The sequence below is a fragment of the Bos grunniens genome, chromosome 27 (assembly GCF_055505025.1).
Source record: "Bos grunniens cultivar Pamir isolate PY7600 chromosome 27, Bosgru_T2T1.0, whole genome shotgun sequence".
NCBI lineage: Eukaryota > Metazoa > Chordata > Mammalia > Artiodactyla > Bovidae > Bos > Bos grunniens.
Window position 1 is genome coordinate 26,432,358 of NC_141191.1, and position 21,703 is coordinate 26,454,060.

A 21,703-nucleotide genomic window follows, 5' to 3' on the forward strand; every position below is an offset into this window, starting at 1 on the left:
CCTCAGACTTGCATTCCACGTTAATTCATTTTCCAACTGATATATGCATCTCCATCAGAGCAGTCTTTTAAATGCTCCAAGATACTATTTGCAGAAGAAGATGACCATTATGAGTAATGGTCACTGGCTGATAGTTTGACTGACTCTGATCAACAGAGATGGAAACTTCTCATTTCTAGCTAACTATTAATAATAGCAAGACTTGACCACTTGTAGTTAAGAAGATATAAACCAATGTTTAGAAAGTTCATGGCCACTCATCCTATTGTTCATGCTATGTGTAATTAGTAAGGGCAAGATGAGAGCCTCTTATAAGGAGACAAACCTTTCACCATAGTCCCCTTCTTCTTCATGTCCATGCTTATCCACTGAATACTCTGGGCCCCGAGATCGGTCCAGAAGACTTTCTGATCCACTAAGTCATAGTCAATAGAAAAAATAATCAGGTTCTTGTCTGTAGTTGCCAGAATATCTTCTTTCAAACTCCGCATCCCATAGAGGAGTAGTTTAAACTGGACTGCCACAAGGAGGACTGGTTCAGTACCTGTCAAAAAAGAACTGCTTTCAACATGGCCTTAAGGAGTTTGATTGGTGAGCCCAGCACTGGCTAAGGAATCAGAGGACAAAGTAGTTTTTGCTTTCTCATTGACAGGGCTGTGGTACCAGCTCACTGGCATCTAAGTAGTTCTTCCCTTGATGTAATGGTTAAGCTAAAACATGGTTTAAAGATACTTAGCATAAAGGCATCATTAGCCTAAATTGAAAACCACATTTATAACTAAATATTTGGTGTTAGGTGGACAGGAAAGAAGGGCTTGTCTAGTCTTAAGGTAAGGCTGACCCATGGTTACAGAGGTTTAACTTATGGGTTTGTTGTAATAACGCCTTATTTGTAGATACTTTCAGATTCAAATTCAAGGTATAAAATGAAAGTGAAAAGTGAAAGTGAAATCACTCAGTTTACAAAATATAAAAAGGAGGCTTTGGAACTGTGCTTGTCTTGTTCTGAAGACAAAGCAGGCCGGAACACTTAAGACCTAAGAAAGAGATTTGCATTGGTATTCCGGGATGTCATAGGACCTCAAGCTCTCAACCTACAGTTGAGATATTTGCAGCTGCATTTACCAGTTGCTTTACAGGTATGGCCATCAGGCTCCAGTGAGTAGCCAGGATGACAGGCGCAGGTGTAGGAGCCCTTTGTGTTGACACAGGTCTGACTGCAAGGGTGACCACCCAGCCTCTGGCATTCATCCACATCCTCACAGATCTGGCCACTGCTTTTCAGCTCAAAGCCTCGCTCACAAGCACATACCTGACAGAGGTTGGAAAACATGAAGACTTTCTAAAGGCAAGGTACACAGTTGATAAAAAAAGACCTCAGCTTTGATATAAAAAGCACAGGGCGATATGCTCCATGTCAACAACTCAAACTGTTCTTTGAACCAACTTCATTCTGAATGCAGTCACTCTCTCCATCTCCTGCCGCTCACCCCACACCCTTGTCACCCCCAGGGGTCCCAAGTTAACAAAGATGTCCAGTTCAGCCCAGGCCACCTAGGACTCCATCAGAATCTGTAAGTGAAGAGACCCCTGCATTTCACTGAACTGGTTGTCTGCCAACAGGACCAGACATCAGCATGGTTTTCTTCCACTTCCACAAGTTCACCATGTTCAGCCAACTAATAATGCCAGACCAGAACAGGGACAGTTCTTGACTGAAGGGCAAGTCATATTCTAAATACTCACACAGAAAGGACTTCCTCACAGGTACTTAGTTTCCTGAGCTGTAGCATGGCGGGGAGTTACTTGACTCTTGGGACAAATCCCTCCAAACATTGTCTCACCGTGAATGTCGCAGTAGGGGAGTTTCTGGAGCTGGGGGACAGGGTTCCAGAAGACCGGAGAGGGGAAAGGAACTAGACAGGACTGGGCAGAAAGCCTCAAGCAGGGGCACGTGGCAGGAGGGCTCAGGGCGGCTCCGCCGTGGAAGACTCGCGTAGGGAGCAGACAGCCAGGCTGAGGATGGCCGCCTCTCCCCACACCGAGGCTCCAGCCGCCAGAGCACAGAAAGAGAAACCACTCACAGGTCCGTGCGGGGACGGGTAGCAGCTGTGGAAACACTGTCCCTGGCGGCAGGCGGACGACGAGCACTGCCCGCCCTCGTCGGAGCCATCGGCACAGTCTCGCTTCCCGTCACACACCAGGCTGAGGTCCAGGCAGGCGGAGGGGTGACACTGGAACTCGGAGCTCCCACACTTCTCCGGGGGGCCTGGAGAACGACTTTCTGCCTTTATAGTCAAACCCTCTGCCACACCTCCCTCCCACAGCAAGGTTCTCGCGCGTACAATCAAGACCTCTATCCCCGTAGAGGGATGGATTTCAGCCCCGTAGCATTTGCTCACTGAGCTGGGTTCCTGCGCAGCTGCGCCCCTCGGAGGCCGCCCACCTCCTCGCCCTGTACTTACATCCCGTCTCGTCGCTGCCGTCCCCACAGTCACTCTGCCCATCACAGCGCCAGGGCTCGGGCACGCACTGCTCCCCACTGGCACAGCGCCACTGCCTGGAGCCGCAGCGAAGCTCCCTGGGGTCACAGTCCTGAGGAGACAGTGAGCGACTCCGTCAACTCCCAGGTCCAGAGCCCAGGAAGGGGCCTGGGTTATGAGAGAACCCTCAAGTCCCCTCTTCAATGAGGCCAGAGATGTGGATGATAAGCAACGCCTTCCTCAGTTGGAGTTCAGACGACGAATTGTGGGTGATACCAACGTGGATGGGAAAGTGGGAAGGAGATACCTTATTCTGTAAACTGACCAGCCAGGAAGTCTTAATTCGTTTAAGAACCTACAGCTTGTTTAAAAACAACTAGACCTTATGATGATCGTTTACCTAGTTTGGTTCACGTTTTCTATTTCATATTCAATGGTCCCATTTCATTTAGTTTATGTTTTTCAATTTCTCCATCTTTTCTTTTTTCTAAACATTCTTTCTCAAGCCTTTATCAAGCATAGTAGAAAAGATTTTGTGTGTGTGTGTGTATATATATAGTATTTTTAAAAGTGAAAGTGATAGTCACTCAGTTGTGTCCGACTCTTTGCGACCCCATGGACTGTAGCCCGTCAGGCTCCTCTGTCCAGGGAATTCTCCAGGCAAAAATACTGGAGTGGGTTGCCATTTCCTTCTCCAGGGGATCTTCCCGACCCAGGGATTGAATTTGAGTCTCCTGCATTGCAGGCAGATTCTTTACGGTCTGAGCCATAATACAAAACTTATGAATTTTTGCCTAACTAAAAAATTCATGACATTTTGATTCCACTTGTTTGACTTAATATGAATAGAATGCTGTATTTCTAATGAAAACAACAGATATGCAACAAGCAACAAAGATTTACTATATAGCATAGGGAACTATAGTTAATATCTTATAATAACCTATAATGGAAAATAATCTCAAAAATAATATATGGGTATATGTGTAACTGAATCACCTTGCTATGCATCTGAAACATTGTAAGTCAACTATACTTCAATAAAAAACTATATTAAAAAAGAACCTATGACTGATTCACATTGATATATGGCAGAAACCAATACAATATTGTAAAGCAATCATCCTCCAATTAAAAAAAATTTTTTTTTAAAGTATAAGCAAAAGAATCTGCTCTAGGAACTCTTCTTAGAATTCCCACCATTTCTAATGCACACTCCAGCATTTGTACCTAATCTGACTGGGATTCTCAGAACTGCTGCAGGGAGAAGGGTATTTCAGATCTGTGCACCTATGATACAGCAGCACCTTAAGATATAGTTTCAGCCCAGCAGACACTACCCATTCTACTGATGAGAAAATAGAACATCACCACAGAGCTGCTTTCTTAAGGTCAAAAGTGAGCAGTAGGTTCAAAATTGGGCTGCATCTCACACAATGCAGAAGCAACGGTGTATGTTACGGGAACTGGTTAGGCAGGGCTTCAAAGCATCTCTCTAAACAAGACGTTCAAGCTATGACCATCAAGACCTAATATTTGCAAAGCTCCTCCAATAAAGATCTTACAAGTTTGACTTTCAACCAGAGGATCTTAACATTTTGGACACTGTGATGCAGTTACAAATGGCTTTATGGGCAGAGATTGTGGGAGACCTCTGTTCGTACATTTTCCCAAGTTTTCTGGTGAGGAAGCACAAGTTACTGTTGTGATTAGGAGTCTACGGTGTTTTTCTTTTTTTGAAGGAAGAGTGGGCTACCTTCTCGTCAGTTCCGTCTTTGCAGTCTAAGTCATGGTCACATATCCACTCTGCCAACACACACTCCCCACTCCTCGGGCACTTCACCTCCCCTGACGGGCATGGCAGGGGCCAGGCAGGACAGCCCTCTTCATCCGAGTGGTCCAGGCAATCACGGTTCCCATCGCAACGCAGGGAAGAAGATACACACTGGCCATTCTCACATTTAAATTCAGATGGGCTGCATTTTTCATGAACTGAAAAACAAAGCTTTAGGTAACAACTCAGCCAGATGGAGAAGAAGCAAGTTGATGGCAAATAAAACGGTTTGAAGACTCCCAGTCTTCTCCTGTTACCTTAGGAATTAAGCCCCAGTGGGGGTTAGGGTGGGAAGGTGCTTCAAGCAGAGTGTTAGGACAGAAAGGGCCTATAAGCGAGGCCAGAAAATCCTCCTGTCCTGGAGGATGAGACAGGGATGGGAGGACATGTAGGAGGATGCTGGGACAGGCAGGGGAGTGGAATTCTTGCCTGGGACCCTAATGTGAGTTGCCCCAACACACCTTTCCAATTGAGGCTGAAAAGGCACCATTTTGACCTCAAGTTTTCACTCTCAGACTAAAAGAAGTATGCTTTTTTGTAATCCTTTTTGTTGTTTAGTCCAGCAAGTCATGTCTGGCTCTTTGTGACCCCCATAGATTTTCACCCACCAGGTTCCTCTGTCCATGGAATTTTCCAGGCAAGAATACTAGAGTGGGTTGCCATTTTCTCCTCTAGGGGATCTCCCCAACCCAAGGATCAAACCTGCATCTCCTGCATTGGCAGGCGGATTCTTTACCACTAAGCCATCAGGGATGTCTTGCAATCATTTAGGACCATGTTTTCCATGGTTTTTTTTTTTTTTTTTTTTACTTTCTAGTGATTTTTCTATCTAAAAGACCCCAAATGTAGTGCTGAAGTGCTGTTTGGTGCTCCTCAGGGTAAGGAGTCTACAGTGTATCTTATGGGAAAATATACATGCATTCAATAAGCTCTATTCTGCATGAGTTTTGGTGCTGCTGGATATTACTGAGTCAACAATACATGATAAGTCATCTTTAAACAGAAACACACATTTTAAAAAGGTTCTATATTGATCAGTTGACAAAAATGTGACCAGAGACTCTAAGAAACCTCACCCTGCATATTTTCCAGGAGCAATGATCCAATATCCTCTAATTCAGTGTTCATGGCAGCTTTATAGAACATAACTCCCACAAATAAGGAGAACTGACTACAGTGTAGTTCGAAATACTCCAGGTAACTTCCATGGAACTTACTACATCCTTGTTCATCTTTTCCGTCAGAACAGTCGGGGTGGCCATCACACAGCCAGCTCTTGGGGATACAGCGGGTCTTGTTGTCACAGCGCAGAGAGCAGTCTTCAACGGGCTTCCAGCAGCCCAGCTCATCGGAGCCATCCAAGCACTGCTGGGCTCCATCACAGTGATATTTCTCCTCAATGCACTTGTTTCCATCCAGACACTGGAAGACCCCTTCCATGGAACAAGTCAAAAGCAAGGACCATATATCTTCATCAAGCTGAAGTTTTATTACTAAATTAACTCAACCCTTATTCTGGAGTTCGAGGGGTAGGTAGACTAATCTTGAGTTGGGTGTGCATGCTAACTTGCTTCAGTCGTATCTGACTCTTTGTGACCCTATGGACTGTAGCCCACCTGTCTTCTCAATCCATGAGATTCTCCAGGCAAGAATACTGGAGTGAGTTGCCATACACTCCTCCAAGGGATCTTCTCAACCCAGGAATTGACTGAACCCACATCTCTTATGTCTCCTGCCTTAGCAGGGGGATTCTTTACCACTAGTGCCACCTGGAAAGCCCATTTGAGTTCTATATATACATATTTTTTAATTTTTTATTTATTTGGCTGTGCCGGGTCTTAGTTGCAGCACATTGGATCTTTGATCTTTGTTAAGGCATGGGGAATCTTTAACTGCAGCACGCTCTTAGTTATGGCATGTGGGATCTAGTTCCCTGACAGAGATCGAACCCGGATCCTCTGCATTGGAAGGTGGAGGCTTAACTACTGGACCACCAGAGAAGTCCCCTGAGTTCTATATATTAATTGATCCGTAAGTGAGCTTTAATAAAGTGCTAAGGTTAATTAAGCTGAACTAGGTCCTTGAAATACTAAGGCTTCATATTGGTTTGGTTACTTGAACAACTTGTAAAATACAACCAAGTCAGTTATAAGTAGTCCATTTAGGAAGGCAATGGCACCCCACTCCAGTACTCTTGCTTGGAAAATCCCATGGATGGAGGAGCCTGTTAGGCTGCAATCCATGGGGTCGCTAAGAGTCGGACACGACTGAGCGACTTCACTTTCACTTTTCACCTTCATGCATTGGAGAAGGAAATGGCAGCCCACTCCAGTGTTCTTGCCTGGAGAATCCCAGGGATGGGGGAGCCTGGTGGGCTGCTGTCTATGAGGTCGCACAGAGTCGGACACGACTGAAGTGACTTAGCATAGCATAGCATAGCATGCCAATATAAAGGCAGCTATTGGAATACTTAGGCAAATTTGAGGAAGCAAGGAAACAATAGTCAAATTATACCTGGCAAAACACTATGGACTTAAATGTGATAAAACGGGCAATCAGACAGTCTGTGTTCTGACAGGCTATGTAATCTATGAAAATGTATAGGGAAAGCAAATGTGATTATAATGAACACTCCAGCAATTCATAGCATGCTTCCAAGGCAGAATCAGCACGCCTGGGACAAGGACCAGGAGGTGGTGACACACCTGGTCTGTTGCAGAAGCGGGAGCAGTTCTCCTCATCAGAGCCATCCCCGCAGTCTTGCTTGCCATCACAGAGGTACCCCTGGGAGATGCACTCCAGGCCATCACGACAGGGCACAGAAGATCGGGTGCAGAGGACAGGGGGTGGCGGGGGTGGGGGAGGAGGGCTGGGGGCTGCTGCTCCTTCGACCTCAGGATCTAGAACCAGCAGTATGTCAGCAGGTGAATCCATCAGACATCAGCAGTGGAGACAGGCTTCTACTGCCCCGCTCCCCAAAACCCCACGTCTTGGCCAGGTAGCTATGTTTGTCTACCTTGTAGAAAGAAAGAGTAAAGACCCTTGGTCTTTAGACCATGTGTGTGGTGTGTTGGCCCATTATCTCATGGTTTTGAATTGGGGGAAATTGTTTTTTCCTTTCAGGCCTATAAATTTAATTTTTTCCACTACCTGATGCTATATTCTAGGCATGCAGAATAAAGTAAGTTTCTGAAGACGGGACTTCAGTTTCATGGTGAGATGTCTGAGTTAGTCACCTCCAGAAGTTACCAGTTAGTATTCTTCAGCACCTGTCACAGAAACCTAATGGATATGCTAGTAGAATAATCAAAATTGGATTTTTTTTTTTTTTTTAACCAAGAGTTAACCTCTTGTTAACACATTTTACCACCTAGGAAACATGTTCCTAAGCCTAATGGTTCTTAATCTTGAAAATCAGGTCAAGCAAGTGAATCAGGAAATAATAGTTTAGACTGCAGGGGGAGATGAAAGACCTCTAGCGGGCAGGTACATAGGAGGAGGAACAGGTCTGTGCATCTCTGTTTCTATTCTTCCTTGGGGTTTCCAGCTGCTTCCACCAAGAAAGCCCCCTGAATCCTGTGATAAGACCTTTTCTTCTGCCTCAAGATCTGAAATCAGATTTTTTGGCACCGTGCAAAAAGGTTTATACGAAAATAGTTAAGCCAGCTTTAAGCAGATTAATCTGAATGATCAAGGCACAGCTTTAACAGAAGAGCTGCTTCCCCTGGTAACCAGGACCCAGAGCAGCTTCACAGAGGATCCCCTGCAAGATGTCACTGCTATGAGAAAGGGGCTTTCTCGGTTTAAAAAAAAAAAAGCCAGCTTGGGAAACTGATTTTCATGCATTGGTGCTCTGTTGTGTCCCATTCTTTGCAACCCCATGGACTGTAGTCCACCACACTCCACTGTTCACGGAATTTTCCAGGCCACAATGCTAGAGTAGATTGTCATTTCTTTCTCCAAGGGATCTTCCTGACCCGGGAATTAAACCTGGGTCTCACGAATTGGCAGGCAGATTCTTCACTGCCGTGCCACCTAGGTAGCCCGGGAACCTGTTTAGAGCAAGTTAAATGGCTCTCTTTACAGCCAAACTAAGAGCTTCAACATGCTAACATGAAAGATGATTCCCAAAAGGGGCTAGGTGTGCACCCTCCTTGGGGTATTACTCAGGAACTGGTGCCGTTTAGCAACTTTGAGAAATGTGTTAGATTCTTACTTGAACAGGTTTCAGTACAAGGACAAGTTAGGCAGAAGGCCTGCCGAACTGTGGGGTGGGACCACGCTGACACAGATCGGAAGATACCCGGGAATTTCTCGTAGGAAACACACCGAGAAGAACCACGTAACGTGGATCTCTAAGAAAACCCCCAGGGGAAGACTTGCCTGGAACCTCCAGGTTCTCAGCCAAGATGATCATCTTCTGGACATAGGCCTCTTTTGACACTGAGAAGGGCTCTGGCTTCCTCCTGTTCCACAGCACGAGAGCCGTTCTGTTCAGAGTCAGTAGGTAGGGCTCATGGGCCGCAATCATGCCATCACTCCAAGTCTCGTTCAAAGTGTAGGTTCTATTTTTTAGGAGACTCAGACTTTGCAACCCTAAGAAAGAGTCAAGTCCTTACAAGCTGATACAGAACAAGTAACCTGTGACAGCAAGGAGGCAAGGGCAACACTGGATTGAAAATTTCAATGACCTTGCACTGAAAATATGCACAGATTCATCTGTGAAGTTTTGTAAGTTTTAGTTCTATAGTTAAAGATAATCCAAGGAAGTGTTTAAAGCTCCAGAAAAGTGAGGGGTGCCGCATGGGAACATCAGATGTGACTTGACCACCACAGTCCTACAGCCCCAGTCATCAGGCACAGTGCTGTCAGGCCATTCTTGAGACTTCTGGGCGAGTAGACTGTCACATTCAGCTATGAAGGTGTAATATGTACCTGCTGTCAAGTTATAACCAAAGTATCTGTACTTTGTTTATAATGGAAGTTTCATTCCATTACTTCTACTTACCGAAGTAGAAACAAATAGCTTTTTGCAGTGTTAAAAATTAAGTACGCTATTTCTAAAGTTTTCTATCCCTTCAATCATAAATTTAGACTCATAGATGTGAATAGAGCTTGAGGTCAGTGACTCATGCCCAAGCTTTAACTATGAAAATCAGAGTTTGAGACTATATCTAACTAGTTCTAAAAATGGTGTCATTACTACTAAAAAGAAGACTCTCATTCAGCCCCTCAAGCCTCTTCCAACCTCACTGGTTATGCAGCACTTACCTGACCCTTTGGTGGTCCAGAGGATGCTGGAAGAGCCGAGATCTAAGGTTACGTGGGTGTCTGCCGTCCAGGTGCCTCTCCAGACTGTCTGTATGCTTTTGCCATCAAGGGTCATACTTTTCAAGGGTTCCCCACTTTCCACCCAGTAGAGCAGCCTCCTTGGCCAGTCAAGAAGGAGATGCAGTATAACGCTGCCCGTTTTGTACAGGATATGGGTGTCTGGGCCAGCAAGTCTCGTCCTCTGAATAGCACTTCTGTCGCAGGGCAGCCAGTACAAGTTCCCAGTTGGAATGTCCACATTCGCTGAGCAGACTGTAAGGAGGACAAGTCGCTCCCATTAGGAAGGACATTCAAATGTGTTCTCATACTGTCTTAAACTCTGGGCCAGGGATGAAGGCAGACAGTTTCAGGATGCAAAGATCATTCCCTAGAAACCTACACACCTTGTTCCCACAAGGGTCCCATCATGCCTACTCTGGTTTCTTGTCTGTCAGTATGAGCTCCCCTGATCCTTGACAACCCCTAGGCAAGGTAGACATGCACTGCATTTTGTAAGTTGGATAGCTTAGGAAGACTGGCAACTTCCTAAGAACACACTGGCCCCATGGGGTTCTGTTTCTCTTGACCTCACTGGGCTCTGCCCTCTGCAGAAAATATGTGCTTTCCTCTGAAGTCAGATGTAACCACAAAAATCCCGCATGCCAGCATCACAGAATGCCCTCAGAGTGATTCTACACCAGTTCTTAAAAAAAGTGCACTCTTTCCTAAAGTGGAACTTTAAAGCCCTCCCATTTTTGATTCAGAACTTCATCTGTTTTTTCTACCCTCAAGTTTCAGTCTGAGGACAAGATTAACACACCCAAGGGAAAACAACACAGATGTCAGTGCAGTTCAGTTCATTTCAGTCACTCAGGCGTGTCCGACTGTTTGTGACCCCATGGCCAGCAGCACGCCAGGCATCCCTGTCCATCGCCAACTCCCAGAGTTTACTCAAACTCATGTCCATTGAATTGGAATCCATGTTCCCGAGACACCCTTCAGATCAGTGGCTGATGTTTTGATCCTTAAAGAACTGGAATTGCGTCAGGTAATATTTATTTTTTTTCTTTGTTTAGGACACCCAGTTTGTGTTGCAGAATTGCTTGGTGTGTGTGGGGGGGGCAACACTACAGGTGTCACAAGTACTGAGGTATAGTAAAGGGCTTCCCAGGTGGCACAGCGGTAAGGAATCCAACTGCCAGTGCAGGAGACACAAGAGACGTGTACACGCTGATGTGAAAATAAGGTGAAAGCTGCAGACCCAAGAGTTGTCAGGAGGCCCTGAGATCCTGCACAGTGGCCTGAAGAGCAGAGGTCAAGCTGATCACTACCCAGAAAAGGCCTGCCTGGCTGTGTCATGCTTCCCAGTTAACTGTGTAGGAAAAACACTTGTGTGTCTCCTTTCTGTGTGTATGTGCTCAGTCACTCAGTCATGTCTGACTCTTTGTGACCCCACAGACTGTAGCCTGCCAGGCTCCTCTGTCCGTGGGATTTCCAAGGCAAGAATACAGGAGTGGGTTGCCATCCACAGGATCTTCCCAGGGGATCTTTACAACCCAGGGATCACACTTACATCCCTTGGGTCTCCTGCACTGGCAGGTGGATTCTTCAACACTATGCCACCTGGGAAGCCCTTTACTATACCTCAATACTTGTGACACCAGACATGTGCTTCTTCCCCCCACACCAAGCAATTCTGCAACACAAACTGTGTCCTAAACAAAGAAAAAAAAAAAAAAAAGTCTGATGCCATTCCAGTTCCATAAGGATTAAGACATCAGCCACTGATCTGAAGGGTGTCTCGGGAACATGGATTCCAATACAGCACTTCATATAGTAAAGCAGTTCCTTGGCACTTAGAATACCCACAGTACAGGCATTCAGAAATAAGATTACTCACCCTGGAACTCACCTCTCAGTTTACTTTTATAAAGCAGATATTTTCATTTAGGCTGAGTACAGGGAGCTAAGGGTGGGGTATGCCATGTAGGAGTGTGGGAGGGGAGAGAAAGCATATATTATCAAATTAAGAAAATATCTTGCTAGTTCTCTCTGAAATCTGCATTGCAAATTGCTTCTAAATTAGTGTAAGAAAAATCTGCAATGCAAAGTTGAAGTATTTAAGGTCTGTTTCCATCCTATCCAGATGTAAGGCCAGAAAAGTAAAATTTTAAAACCCTTATTACTGACCTCAGTATTTCCCAAATCATGGTAGCCTTTTAAGAGTCTGCACACCATAAGAACAAGGGTAAATCACAGACACTTAATATTTAAATTAGTTAAGAACCACTCTTTGGTATTAAGCTTGATTCAGGTCAGAGACAGATAGGGTTTTGGAGATGTTTGGGAGCCTACTTAAATCTAGAGCCAGAAAGTAAAGGAAAAATTTCAAAATAACCAACCCAAGCTACCTGTATGTTCTGTCCAAATTTCTTGCTTGTCTCCCAGGTAGCCAGTTGAGCGAAACAGATGTCCCTGGGTATCTGTCCAGTAGATGAGATTTCTTTTCCAGTCAATATCCAGCAAGTAGATGTTCCTTGGATGCTCTTGAACTAGGCTTCTCTCTATAGCAGTTCCCATAAAACCAACTTTCAACAAGTAGAGACGTTTGCCGGAGGAAAACACTAGTTTTAACTCTACCGAAGAAAAAGAAAGATGTACTGTTTGAGCATTTGTCAGAAAAGCCCCATGCTCCCCTCTGAAACAACATTGCTCTTTCAAGTTGAAGCTTCCCTAGAATTCTAGGATCTTATAAAGTTTGCTTCTGAAGCATGTACACACAACATGAATGCCTTGGCTTCCTTAGAGAAGGAAGTCATTTGGGCAAATGAAAGTGCTGCTCAGTTTCACCAAGGCCTTTAAATGTCTGCGAAAAGATTAACATAGAATCCTGAGGATTAGGGCCTCAGCTACTGTTGGATTCAGTAACGTCATCAAATCCTTGTCTGTAGCACACACATTTCAACACAAAGAAATTTAAGCTCTGCTGCCTATCTAAAGAAAAGTTACCTGGGTGCTTAACTGTGTATAAGGTTCACAAACATTTTAAGCTAAGACTTGTGTTTGGCACAACAGCTTATTACACTATAATCATGCTCCATGGCTACCCATTGTGAATTGCCTTCTACAAAGGTAGTTAGAACATCAACATATTTATATCATTTATTCTTCTTAAAACATCACTGTTCTATAGGAAAAATTCAAGGAATTGGGCAGTGATATTCAACTGATTATGTAGCCTTCACAGTTTCAAAGATGGAACAGTGACATGAGGAATTATGTTAACAATGTTAATGTAGACACTCTGCTTACAAGCAAGAGTCAGAAAATACTATAGTCATGAGACTGTAGAGGGTTTCTTTCTTATACCAACTTAATCATTAGTCTCGGAAAAGGCAATGGCACCCCACTCCAGTACTCTTGCTTGGAAAATCCCATGGACGCAGGAGCCTGGTAGGCTGCAGTCCATGGGGTCGCTAAGAGTCGGACACGACTGAGCGACTTCACTTTCACGCATTGGAGAAGGAAATGGCAACCTACTCCAGTGTTCTTGCCTGGAGAATCCCAGGGACGGAAGCCTGGTGGGCTGCTGTCTATGGGGTGGCACAGAGTCGGACACGACTGAAGTGACAGCATAGCAATCATTAGTCTTTCATGTAAAACTGAGTAGTATAAGCTATTTTTTCTTGTTTTAAAAATTACTGAACCCAAATATCCATTGATAGATGAATGGATAAACAAAATGTAGTATCTACATACAATGGAATATTATTCCACCTTAAAAAGGCAATTCTGGCACATGTTATAACATGGGTGAACTTTGAAGACATAATGTTAAGTTTAAAAAGCCAGTCACAAAATGACAAATACTGTACCATTTTACTGAGATGTGGTACCTAGAGTAGTCAGATTCAGAGACAGGAAGTAGAATGGTGATTGCCAGGGGTTGGGGGGAGAGGGGAATGAGGAATTATTGTTTAACAGGAATAGAATTTCAGTTTGGGGAGATGAAAAAGTTCTGGAGACCAAGGGGGGAGGTGATGGTTGCACAAAAATGTGAATATACTTAATGCCACTGAATACTACACTTAAAAATAAAGTGGTACCTTTTGTTATGTATATTTTTAACACAATAAAAAACCTAATCAAACTCTTATGCTTTCAGGACAAAAGTGATTAATTCAAAAACAGAAGTGACACTATTTCCAGACCTACCAGAATGTGGCTTCTTGAGCCAAACCCACTTCACCCACCATCCTTACCACTACACGTGCCGGAAGGTAAAAGAAACATCCCCTCTGGACAAACACACTTATAGCCCTTGGGATGGACAGGGGACAGGAGACACAGGTGGCTGCAAGAACCTGGAACATACGCTGGGTATTTACCTGTTTTAAAGTAAAAACAGGTTGGACACAATTTCAGATGGATTTATCCAAACCAGTTCAAAACTTCAGACTCAAAGGAGTTAAGGCATTTTTGCTTTAAAAGGAACCCCAATATATTTGTCACCCTCTAAGTTAAGCATGCTGACCTTAAACTCCTGGGGTCCCGTCTTTCAGATGGTGACAATGACCTCTCTACAATAAGCTCAGGCTAAGAAAGCTTCAACCAACGGTATCTTCCCCTTCCAAGTTAAGGCAAAATAACTGTCTAGCTTGCTGATAGGAAGTAAATAGTGGTTCCCAGTTCTCCACTTTAATTAGTTTCTTGGCCCATGAAGAAGTATAATCTGAGTTGAAGCTGACAAATTCAGATTAACAAGCTTTTAACTCCTAGTCAACAAACATGTGACTTCCTCCTAAAAGCAGGATGCCAAGCTTGGTTCCATTTTCTGTTATCAATTGATGTGTCAGTGAGAAAGCTACTCTAGCCCTTTTGTGAACAGCGCATCCCCCGTTTTGTGTATTAAAACTCAGATGTTTTGTGTATTAAAACTCTGGTTCCTATGTTAGATAAAAGCCAGGTATGTGCCTGGAACAAGTTTTCCAGCAGATATTTTCGTTCTGTTCATCTTACTCAAAAGTCCTGGGTACGTCTGGAACGATACCCAGAACATTTCCCCGGCCCCAAAATAGCAAGTTCCAACAACAGATGGAGGTAGTAATTTAGCGGGGGGGGGGGGGTTCCATTTAGTGTGAGTTCTGATTCATAAGTGTTTTGAAAGCAAGTGATGAGACTTACTTTTAGGCTGTTGGGATTGGTGGAGTACCAAGAAGGCGGATATGGAAGCGTTTAGCAGCACCTCTCTCTCCTTTGTGGTGTGGGGTGAAGTACGAAACAGCTGTAGTTTATTTGCCCAGAAGAAAGAGTTCTCAAATACCGCCAGTCCCACTGGATCGTCATCTTCCAGGAAGACCTTGGGAAAGGTGTGCCTCCCGGAGCCATCCACGTTCACTGTCTCTATGGACTGAAGGGTGACAGGGTCTCTTGAGAGTGTGGCAGCAAGAGGGGTGACCATCTTAGAGTACCTCAGTCTCTTGGACACCAATTAAACACGTTTTGATATCAATTTGATAGAGATGAAGTTGTCTGGGGATCTGCAGAGGTTAATGCCAAAGGCAGAGGATTGGGCTGCTTCTTGTATCAATTAGGGTCACAATTCTTATACAAGTAGCTACTATAACTTAGTGTCTGCATCAGACATTGTACCAAATCCTTCTACTACATTCCCCAACCACCTTCTGAGGCAGGCTTTCTCTCTCTTTCCAGAGAGGGCAAGAAGAGCTCAAAGAGGCACCCTAAGTAACCAGAAATCACAGCTGGAAGAAATAGGCTTAAAAATATGACTCCCAAGCCTGTGCTTTCAGCCCCCATGTCCAACTGGTCTTTTAGTTTGATGGTTTCAAAAATAAGATAACATGACCTGTAATACGAAAACCTAGAAATGTGGGAGAAGACACTGAGGTACTTAAGTAACTGCATGTTTGTTTGTTTTTTCTGTTTTAAAATGTTTTATATTCCAGGTACCACACAGAACATGACCTAGACAACCAGGAAATTCCCGACTATAGAGAGTTTAAGAAAGTCACAGAGTCTCCCAACCTGTGTTGATACAGTCCAGTTTCATCTGAAGATGCTGGGCTTTTCTCGGTTTTCATGGCCAGAAGGTACTTCACCGAGTTGATGCAACACAGAACTCTGTACTCAAAAGAACCCTTTACTCCTACTAAACAGGTTTACCTTTTCCTCCTGACCCATCCATGGTACCTCTTTGTATGCACTGATCCAGTAGAGTCTGCTAGCCACATGGTCCAGCGTCAGCCCTGTGGGTTCCTCCATGTTGACCACCACCAACACCTTCCTATCAGAGCCATCCATCCCTGCTGTTTCGATAGTCCTCAGGCCTTTCCCACCTCGATTTACCCAATACAAGTACCTGAAATCAGCAAAGACACAAGGGTTAGAAAATCCACTCCAGGCCATGTATACGATTCTGACAAGCCAGGCTGCCCTGATTGCTGGCATAGACCTCTTATCATTCCACTGGTCAGAATCCTGGAGATTTCTGCTCTCAGACTCACTAGACTTTGAAAAGTTTGGCTCCATGGTATTCAATTTAGACTTCAAAATTAAGAATTTTTTGGAGCAAATGAGACGTAGGTCGAAAAGGTTGACCTGCTCTCCTATCAACTTAAATACCTAAGACAACCAATGATTTGGGATATATTCCGAAGAAAGCACAACTTACTTCTTTGCGGGAAACACTATGAGTTGCTCCGGCACAAGATCCTTTTCCAAGATTCTGATGTAGCCTCTGCCATCACTTAAGCCAGCACAGATGACCCTGGCAAAGCTGCTAGCCCAGTACAACTGCCCCGTGAACCAGTCCAAAGAGATACTGTTGATAGTTTTAAGTTCTGGGGATTACAAGAGACAGTGTTATGTTTCTGTGTTCTCCTATACCCATCTCACCTTGAAAAAAGAGACTCAGACAAAATTTTTCTACACCTTCTGATCTCAAGTCACATAATGAGGCCAACAGGACACAGGGAATGAATGAGAGCTATTGCTGTGTGAGGTATTCCCAGTATACAGTGGGCAGGAAGGAAAGACAAAGGCCTTAGGAGAAGTATAACCAAGACATCCAGGAGAATGTGACCTCAGTTTGGGACAATATTCATTATCAAAGTTTTTGATATTTTTTTTCTGGGAAGGCTGTGATGAATGCTACCTCTTAACTGCCAGCAGAGGATTTTTGTACATCCAGGACTATGCTAAGCTCTTCTTCCCCTTAATCCCCACACTTACCCAATGAGACAAGTGCTGTTTATCTTCATCTTTTACATGGTGGTTCAAAGGAATTAACAACTTGCTCAGGGTCATATACCAAGTGATGGAGCTGAGACTAACCTTGGCCTGAGTCCACATCTCTATACTTTCCAAACTGCTTAACAATCTCATCTCAGGTTATGCTCTACAAAGCTCCTATAGAACCAAGCTACATAGACTAAAATCAAGATTTTATGTACTCTCATGATGCATGACAAGTGAGTCACAGATGATGTCCAGATAAACATATATTTCTCACACCATGTTTAAGTAGCTTAAAGAAGCTAGAGCTTTAATATCAAGAAATATACCTGGATAGAGAGAAGCAGGGTTTGGCTTCCCAAGAACAAACACATTTAAGACTTCATCCACCCAGAAGTACATGCTTCTCTCTAGGTCATATGCAACAGAAATAGGCCTTGATTTTACAGGTATCAGTGTCTCATAGATGCCTGTTCCTCGATCCAGGATACCAAGTTCTCTATCTGCTGCAATAAGAATTTTAACAGCATCATCTGCAATAGAAGTAGAAGGTGACTCATGACTATGGAACTTCCTTTCACACCATCTCCTTAACTAAAGACATTGACTAGTGGCCCATGCCAAAACCTACTTATCTCTGAAGTCTGGACTAAGGTGGATCTAAAGGAGACCTGGTTGACCACCTGAAGTCTCAATTCCTCCTCTGAACTCTAGCACATTGAAATGAATCTTTGGAACTTTTCTGCCTGATTTCAGATTCAGCCCCTCACCCCTAGACAGAGGTCCTCTCCAGGCCTTATAGACAACAGCCAAATATAATTAAGTGTCCCATCATGGAAGTGGCACAGGACAAACTAAGATCATCAATTGGTCTCTGGAGCACCTAGCTGTAGATCCTACAGAAAAACTAAATCATTTTAAAGACAAGCATGTGTGCTAAGTCACTTCAGTGATGTCTAACTCTTTGTGACCCAGGGGAATGTAGCCCACCAGGCTCCTCTGTCCATGGGATTCTCCAGGCAAGAATACTGGAGTGGGTTGCCATGCCCTCCTCCAGGGGTTTTTTCCAACCCAGAGATGGAACCATGTCCCATGTCTCTTGTGTTTCCTTCTCTTTACCACTAGTGCCACCTGGAAAGCCCAATCATTTTAAAGACACATAATAGCAACTTATGCTCAAAACTGATCAACTAACATTATAATAGCAGTTTCTTTATGGAAAGAGAGGAGTCATCTCTAATACCAGACCCTGAAGTGAATCGTCTATATCACTCTTACCTAAATGCTGCTAAGGATAGAGCAGGGCCTCCACTTTGTTTACAGGACTGAAACTCACCTGTAACTCGACAGTCAGTGCCATTGTGGAGCTGGTAACCTTGAATACACCCACAGGAGTAAGAGCCGCGTGTGTTATGACATAGCTGGCCGCAGGGGCTGTATGCCATCGAGCACTCATCCACATCTGATGACAGAGAGTTGGAAATTAGTGAAGACTGAGGAATGATCTCAAGTATTTTTGTTCTTTGGGGCCACTTTTCAGATGCTCATGGAGCATGCATTAAGTGGAGATGACGGTGTGGGTCCTAGGACAGACAATCCCCATGTCCATAGGATTCCCATGTATGTGAGTGCATTGCAGCAGAACCATCAATACATGGACCCTAGATGTGCATCCCTGTTATTCTAGCAGCATTCCTGGGGACGTGACCCATCTCAAGCCAGCCAGAGCCCAATTTAGAATGAGCTGCAAGGATGTGCAGAAATCAGAACCCATGTGCATTGCTAGTGGGAATGTCAAATGGTGCAGCCTCTATGGAAAAGTTTGATGGTTTCTCAAAAGTTAAACATAGAATTTATCATGTGACATAGCAGTTCCCCTATTGTTATATACCCAAGAGTATTGAAAGCAGGCACTCAACGAATGTTTGCACACCAGTGTTTACAGCAGCATTGTCCACAATAGCCAAAGGGTGGAAATGACCCAAGTGTGCATCAACATATGCATGGATAAACAAAATGTGACATACGGTCGTCTCTTGGGATCCACAGGGGATTGGTTCCAGGACCCCCAGAGAATACCAAAATCTGTGGATGCTTACATCTCTTATATAAAATAGTTTGGCATTGGCATATAACCTATGCACATGCTCTTGTATACTTTAAGTCATCTCTAGAGTACTCATAATCCCTAATACAATGTAAATACAGCAAATTCAAGTTTTGCTTTTTGGAACTTTCTAGAATCCCACACCCCACACCACCCCCATCCCAGTATCTTCAGTCTGCAGTTGGTTGAATCTGCAGATGTGGAGCCTGCATAGACAAAGAACAAACTGTATGCATACAATGGAATATTATTTGGCCTTAAAAGAGGAGGGAAATTCTGATATCTCTTCAACATGAATGCACCTTAAAGACAAGCTAAGTGAAGTTAGCCAGAAACAAAATGACAAACACTGTATGATTCCACTTATACATAGTACTGAAAGAAAGTGAAAGTGAAGTTGCTCAGTTGTATCCGACTCTTTGCAACCCCATGGACTGTAGCCCACCAGGCTCCTCTGTCATGGGATTTTCTAGGCAAGAGTACTGGAGTGGGTTGCCATTTCCTTCTCCAGGGGATCTTCCCGACCCAGGGATCGAACCCAGGTCTCCCACATTGCAGGCAGACGCTTTATCATCTGAGCCACCAGGGGAGCCCAATACATAGTACTAGAACAGATAAATTCATAGGTAGAAAATCAATAAAGTTTACCAGGGAAGGGGGACAGTTATTGCTTAATGGGTACAGAGTTTTTGTCTGGGATCATGAAAAAGTTCTGGACATAGTGTGATGGTTGCACAACACTGTGAATGTACATCAAAATGCCCATTAAAAATGATGAAAATGGTAAATGTTAAGTTAGTCCAATGAGAACTTGTAAAGATGAGCCAAAAGAATTCTGACCTCCGCAGCTCTGACCATCGGGCTGTAACTGCCATCCGGCTGTGCATGAACACTGGACACCCCAGGGTGAGTCCCCGCACTGCCCCTCGCAGCCCCCGTTGGCCAGAGAGCAGTTTTTCCCTGGTAGAGACAGACAGGACAGTGGTCAGTACAGATGAACATGGTCAGGATCAAATGCTTTATAAACCATGCTGTGTCACAGCCTTCCATACTTGTGTGAGGAGTAGATGACTGGCTAAAGATAACCCTTGACCCCGCCCTCCTCCCTAGGAAAGTGGAGGCTTTGTGGGGAGACCAGAGAAGAGGGAAAGTTAGGAATCACAGAGCTGGGGAAAGGTGGAGCGTCTGGACCATTCCAAGTGTTGGTGTACGGTTCACCCATGGAGGGACCAGCCACCTCTCTTCTATTTTCTCTAGAATCTATAGACAGCTGGGACCATTAGTTCAGGAAGTGATATAATAATTTATTAATCCCAATGAATTATCTATACAGGAACAGAAGCCTGTATTTTGGGTCCTACTGTTTATGCTTTTAGTATCTCTTAAGTGCAAAACTTCTTCACGGCCTTTAATAGTACTAAAGGAGCTTGCATCATAATGTCTAAGATCGATATGGGTGGAAATGAGAGGGGGACAGATGACTGGGGACAGATGCCCTTCTTCCTCTGCCCCAACTGGAACCACCAGGATTTAAAAGTCAGAGCTGCGAGCTGCCTGTTCAGAAGGTTCCTTCTCATCAAGAAAGTCTTTCTCAGTTCTTTTTTTAAAAATTAAATTATTTTTAATTTGAAGGATAATTGCTTTACAGTATTGTGTTGATTTCTGCCAATCAACATGAATCAGCCATAGGTATACCTATGTCCCTCTTGAACCTCCCACCCACCTCCCTCCCCATCCCACCCCTCCCAAACTGATAGAGCCCCAGTTTGAGTTTCCTGAGTCATACAGCAAATTCCCACTGGCTATCTATTTTATATATGGGAATGTTACTCTCCATACATCCCATGTTACTCTCTCCATACATCCCTCCCTATCCTCCCTTCTACCCTCAACTGTGTCCATAAGTCTGTTCTCTATTGTCTGTGTCTCCATTGGTGCCCTGCAAATAGGTTCATCATTCCTCAGTTCTTTAGCTAAATGATTTGCTTCTTTGTGTCAAAGTTTATGTTCTTTCTTCCAGAATTTTAGGAGCCCTGTAATTTGGGGGCTATTTAGCTAATCTAGTTCCATAAAGCTACAACATAGAATGGCCCTCAGTTTTTACAGGTCAGGTAACATTTCCTCGAATTCAGGAGACCAAAGCCAAGGGCTGGAACTTGTAAGGGATCCATCACTGAAGGATAACTGCTTCTAAAGGAGTTTGAGCCCAGGAGTTGTCTCAGAGAGTAGACCCACATGATAACTAAGGTGCTGGCTTGTTTCATCTTACTCTCCTCTCTCCCATGTTAAGCAGAGCAATTGATTTCTTACCACATGTGACGGGCTCATCAGTACCATCTGTGCAGTCCACTTCCCCGTCACACATCAGGGATTCTAGAATGCACTTCCCCTCATCACATCCAACCATGCCTTCTGGACAGGAAGCTGTGTAGGAAGTTAAGCATTGTTTTCATTAATATTTGGGGTGGTAGTAAAAATAGACAAGTCTTACAGCCGGGAAGGGAGGTGGCACTATTTCTATAACCCAGGGCAAGTCTAGGCTGGAAAGGAAGTTATCTTTTTAAGCAGAGTTTTCAGGAACTGGGACTTAAGATTCAATAGCAACAATGTTAAGACATCAGGGCACTGGATTGAAATTGTATTAAAATTGAACTGAGCTAGCCCACTCCAGTACTCTTGCCTGGAAAACCCCATGGACGGAGGAGCCTGGTAGGC

General features: G+C 44.2%; 1 protein-coding gene and 1 long non-coding RNA gene across 5 annotated transcripts in view; one reads left to right on the plus strand and one right to left on the minus strand.

The window, feature by feature from the left end:
• Positions 1-17,743, plus strand: part of LOC147343664 (uncharacterized) — a 48,085-nt gene extending 30,342 nt beyond the window's left edge. Inside the window, exons 1-3 of one of the 3 annotated variants that reach the window (XR_015155974.1) lie at positions 5,718-5,846; positions 13,793-13,907; positions 15,594-15,823. This is a non-coding gene — a long non-coding RNA (uncharacterized LOC147343664). Of the gene's footprint in view, positions 1-5,717; positions 5,847-13,792; positions 13,908-15,593 lie in introns of those variants that run through there. The other 2 variants (XR_015155973.1, XR_015155972.1) reach the window with 2 other exon arrangements.
• The window catches only part of LOC147343667 (low-density lipoprotein receptor-related protein 2-like), a 41,364-nt gene that overhangs the window by 13,091 nt on the left and 6,570 nt on the right, over positions 1-21,703 (minus strand). The window contains exons 5-22 of one of the 2 annotated variants that reach the window (XM_086379686.1): positions 21,299-21,412; positions 19,829-19,948; positions 18,218-18,343; positions 17,211-17,414; positions 16,319-16,487; positions 15,838-16,006; positions 14,812-15,037; positions 13,890-14,015; positions 12,039-12,263; positions 9,589-9,900; positions 8,701-8,913; positions 7,023-7,217; positions 5,535-5,750; positions 4,240-4,475; positions 2,466-2,595; positions 2,085-2,269; positions 1,126-1,312; positions 326-544 (exon numbers count right to left, since the gene is read on the minus strand). In XM_086379686.1, coding sequence (XP_086235812.1) covers positions 326-544; positions 1,126-1,312; positions 2,085-2,269; positions 2,466-2,595; positions 4,240-4,475; positions 5,535-5,750; positions 7,023-7,217; positions 8,701-8,913; positions 9,589-9,900; positions 12,039-12,263; positions 13,890-14,015; positions 14,812-15,037; positions 15,838-16,006; positions 16,319-16,487; positions 17,211-17,414; positions 18,218-18,343; positions 19,829-19,948; positions 21,299-21,412 — 3,372 coding nt within the window. Of the gene's footprint in view, positions 1-325; positions 545-1,125; positions 1,313-2,084; positions 2,270-2,465; positions 2,596-4,239; positions 4,476-5,534; positions 5,751-7,022; positions 7,218-8,700; positions 8,914-9,588; positions 9,901-12,038; positions 12,264-13,889; positions 14,016-14,811; positions 15,038-15,810; positions 16,007-16,318; positions 16,488-17,210; positions 17,415-18,217; positions 18,344-19,828; positions 19,949-21,298; positions 21,413-21,703 lie in introns of both variants that reach the window. The other variant, XM_086379687.1, reaches the window with a different exon arrangement.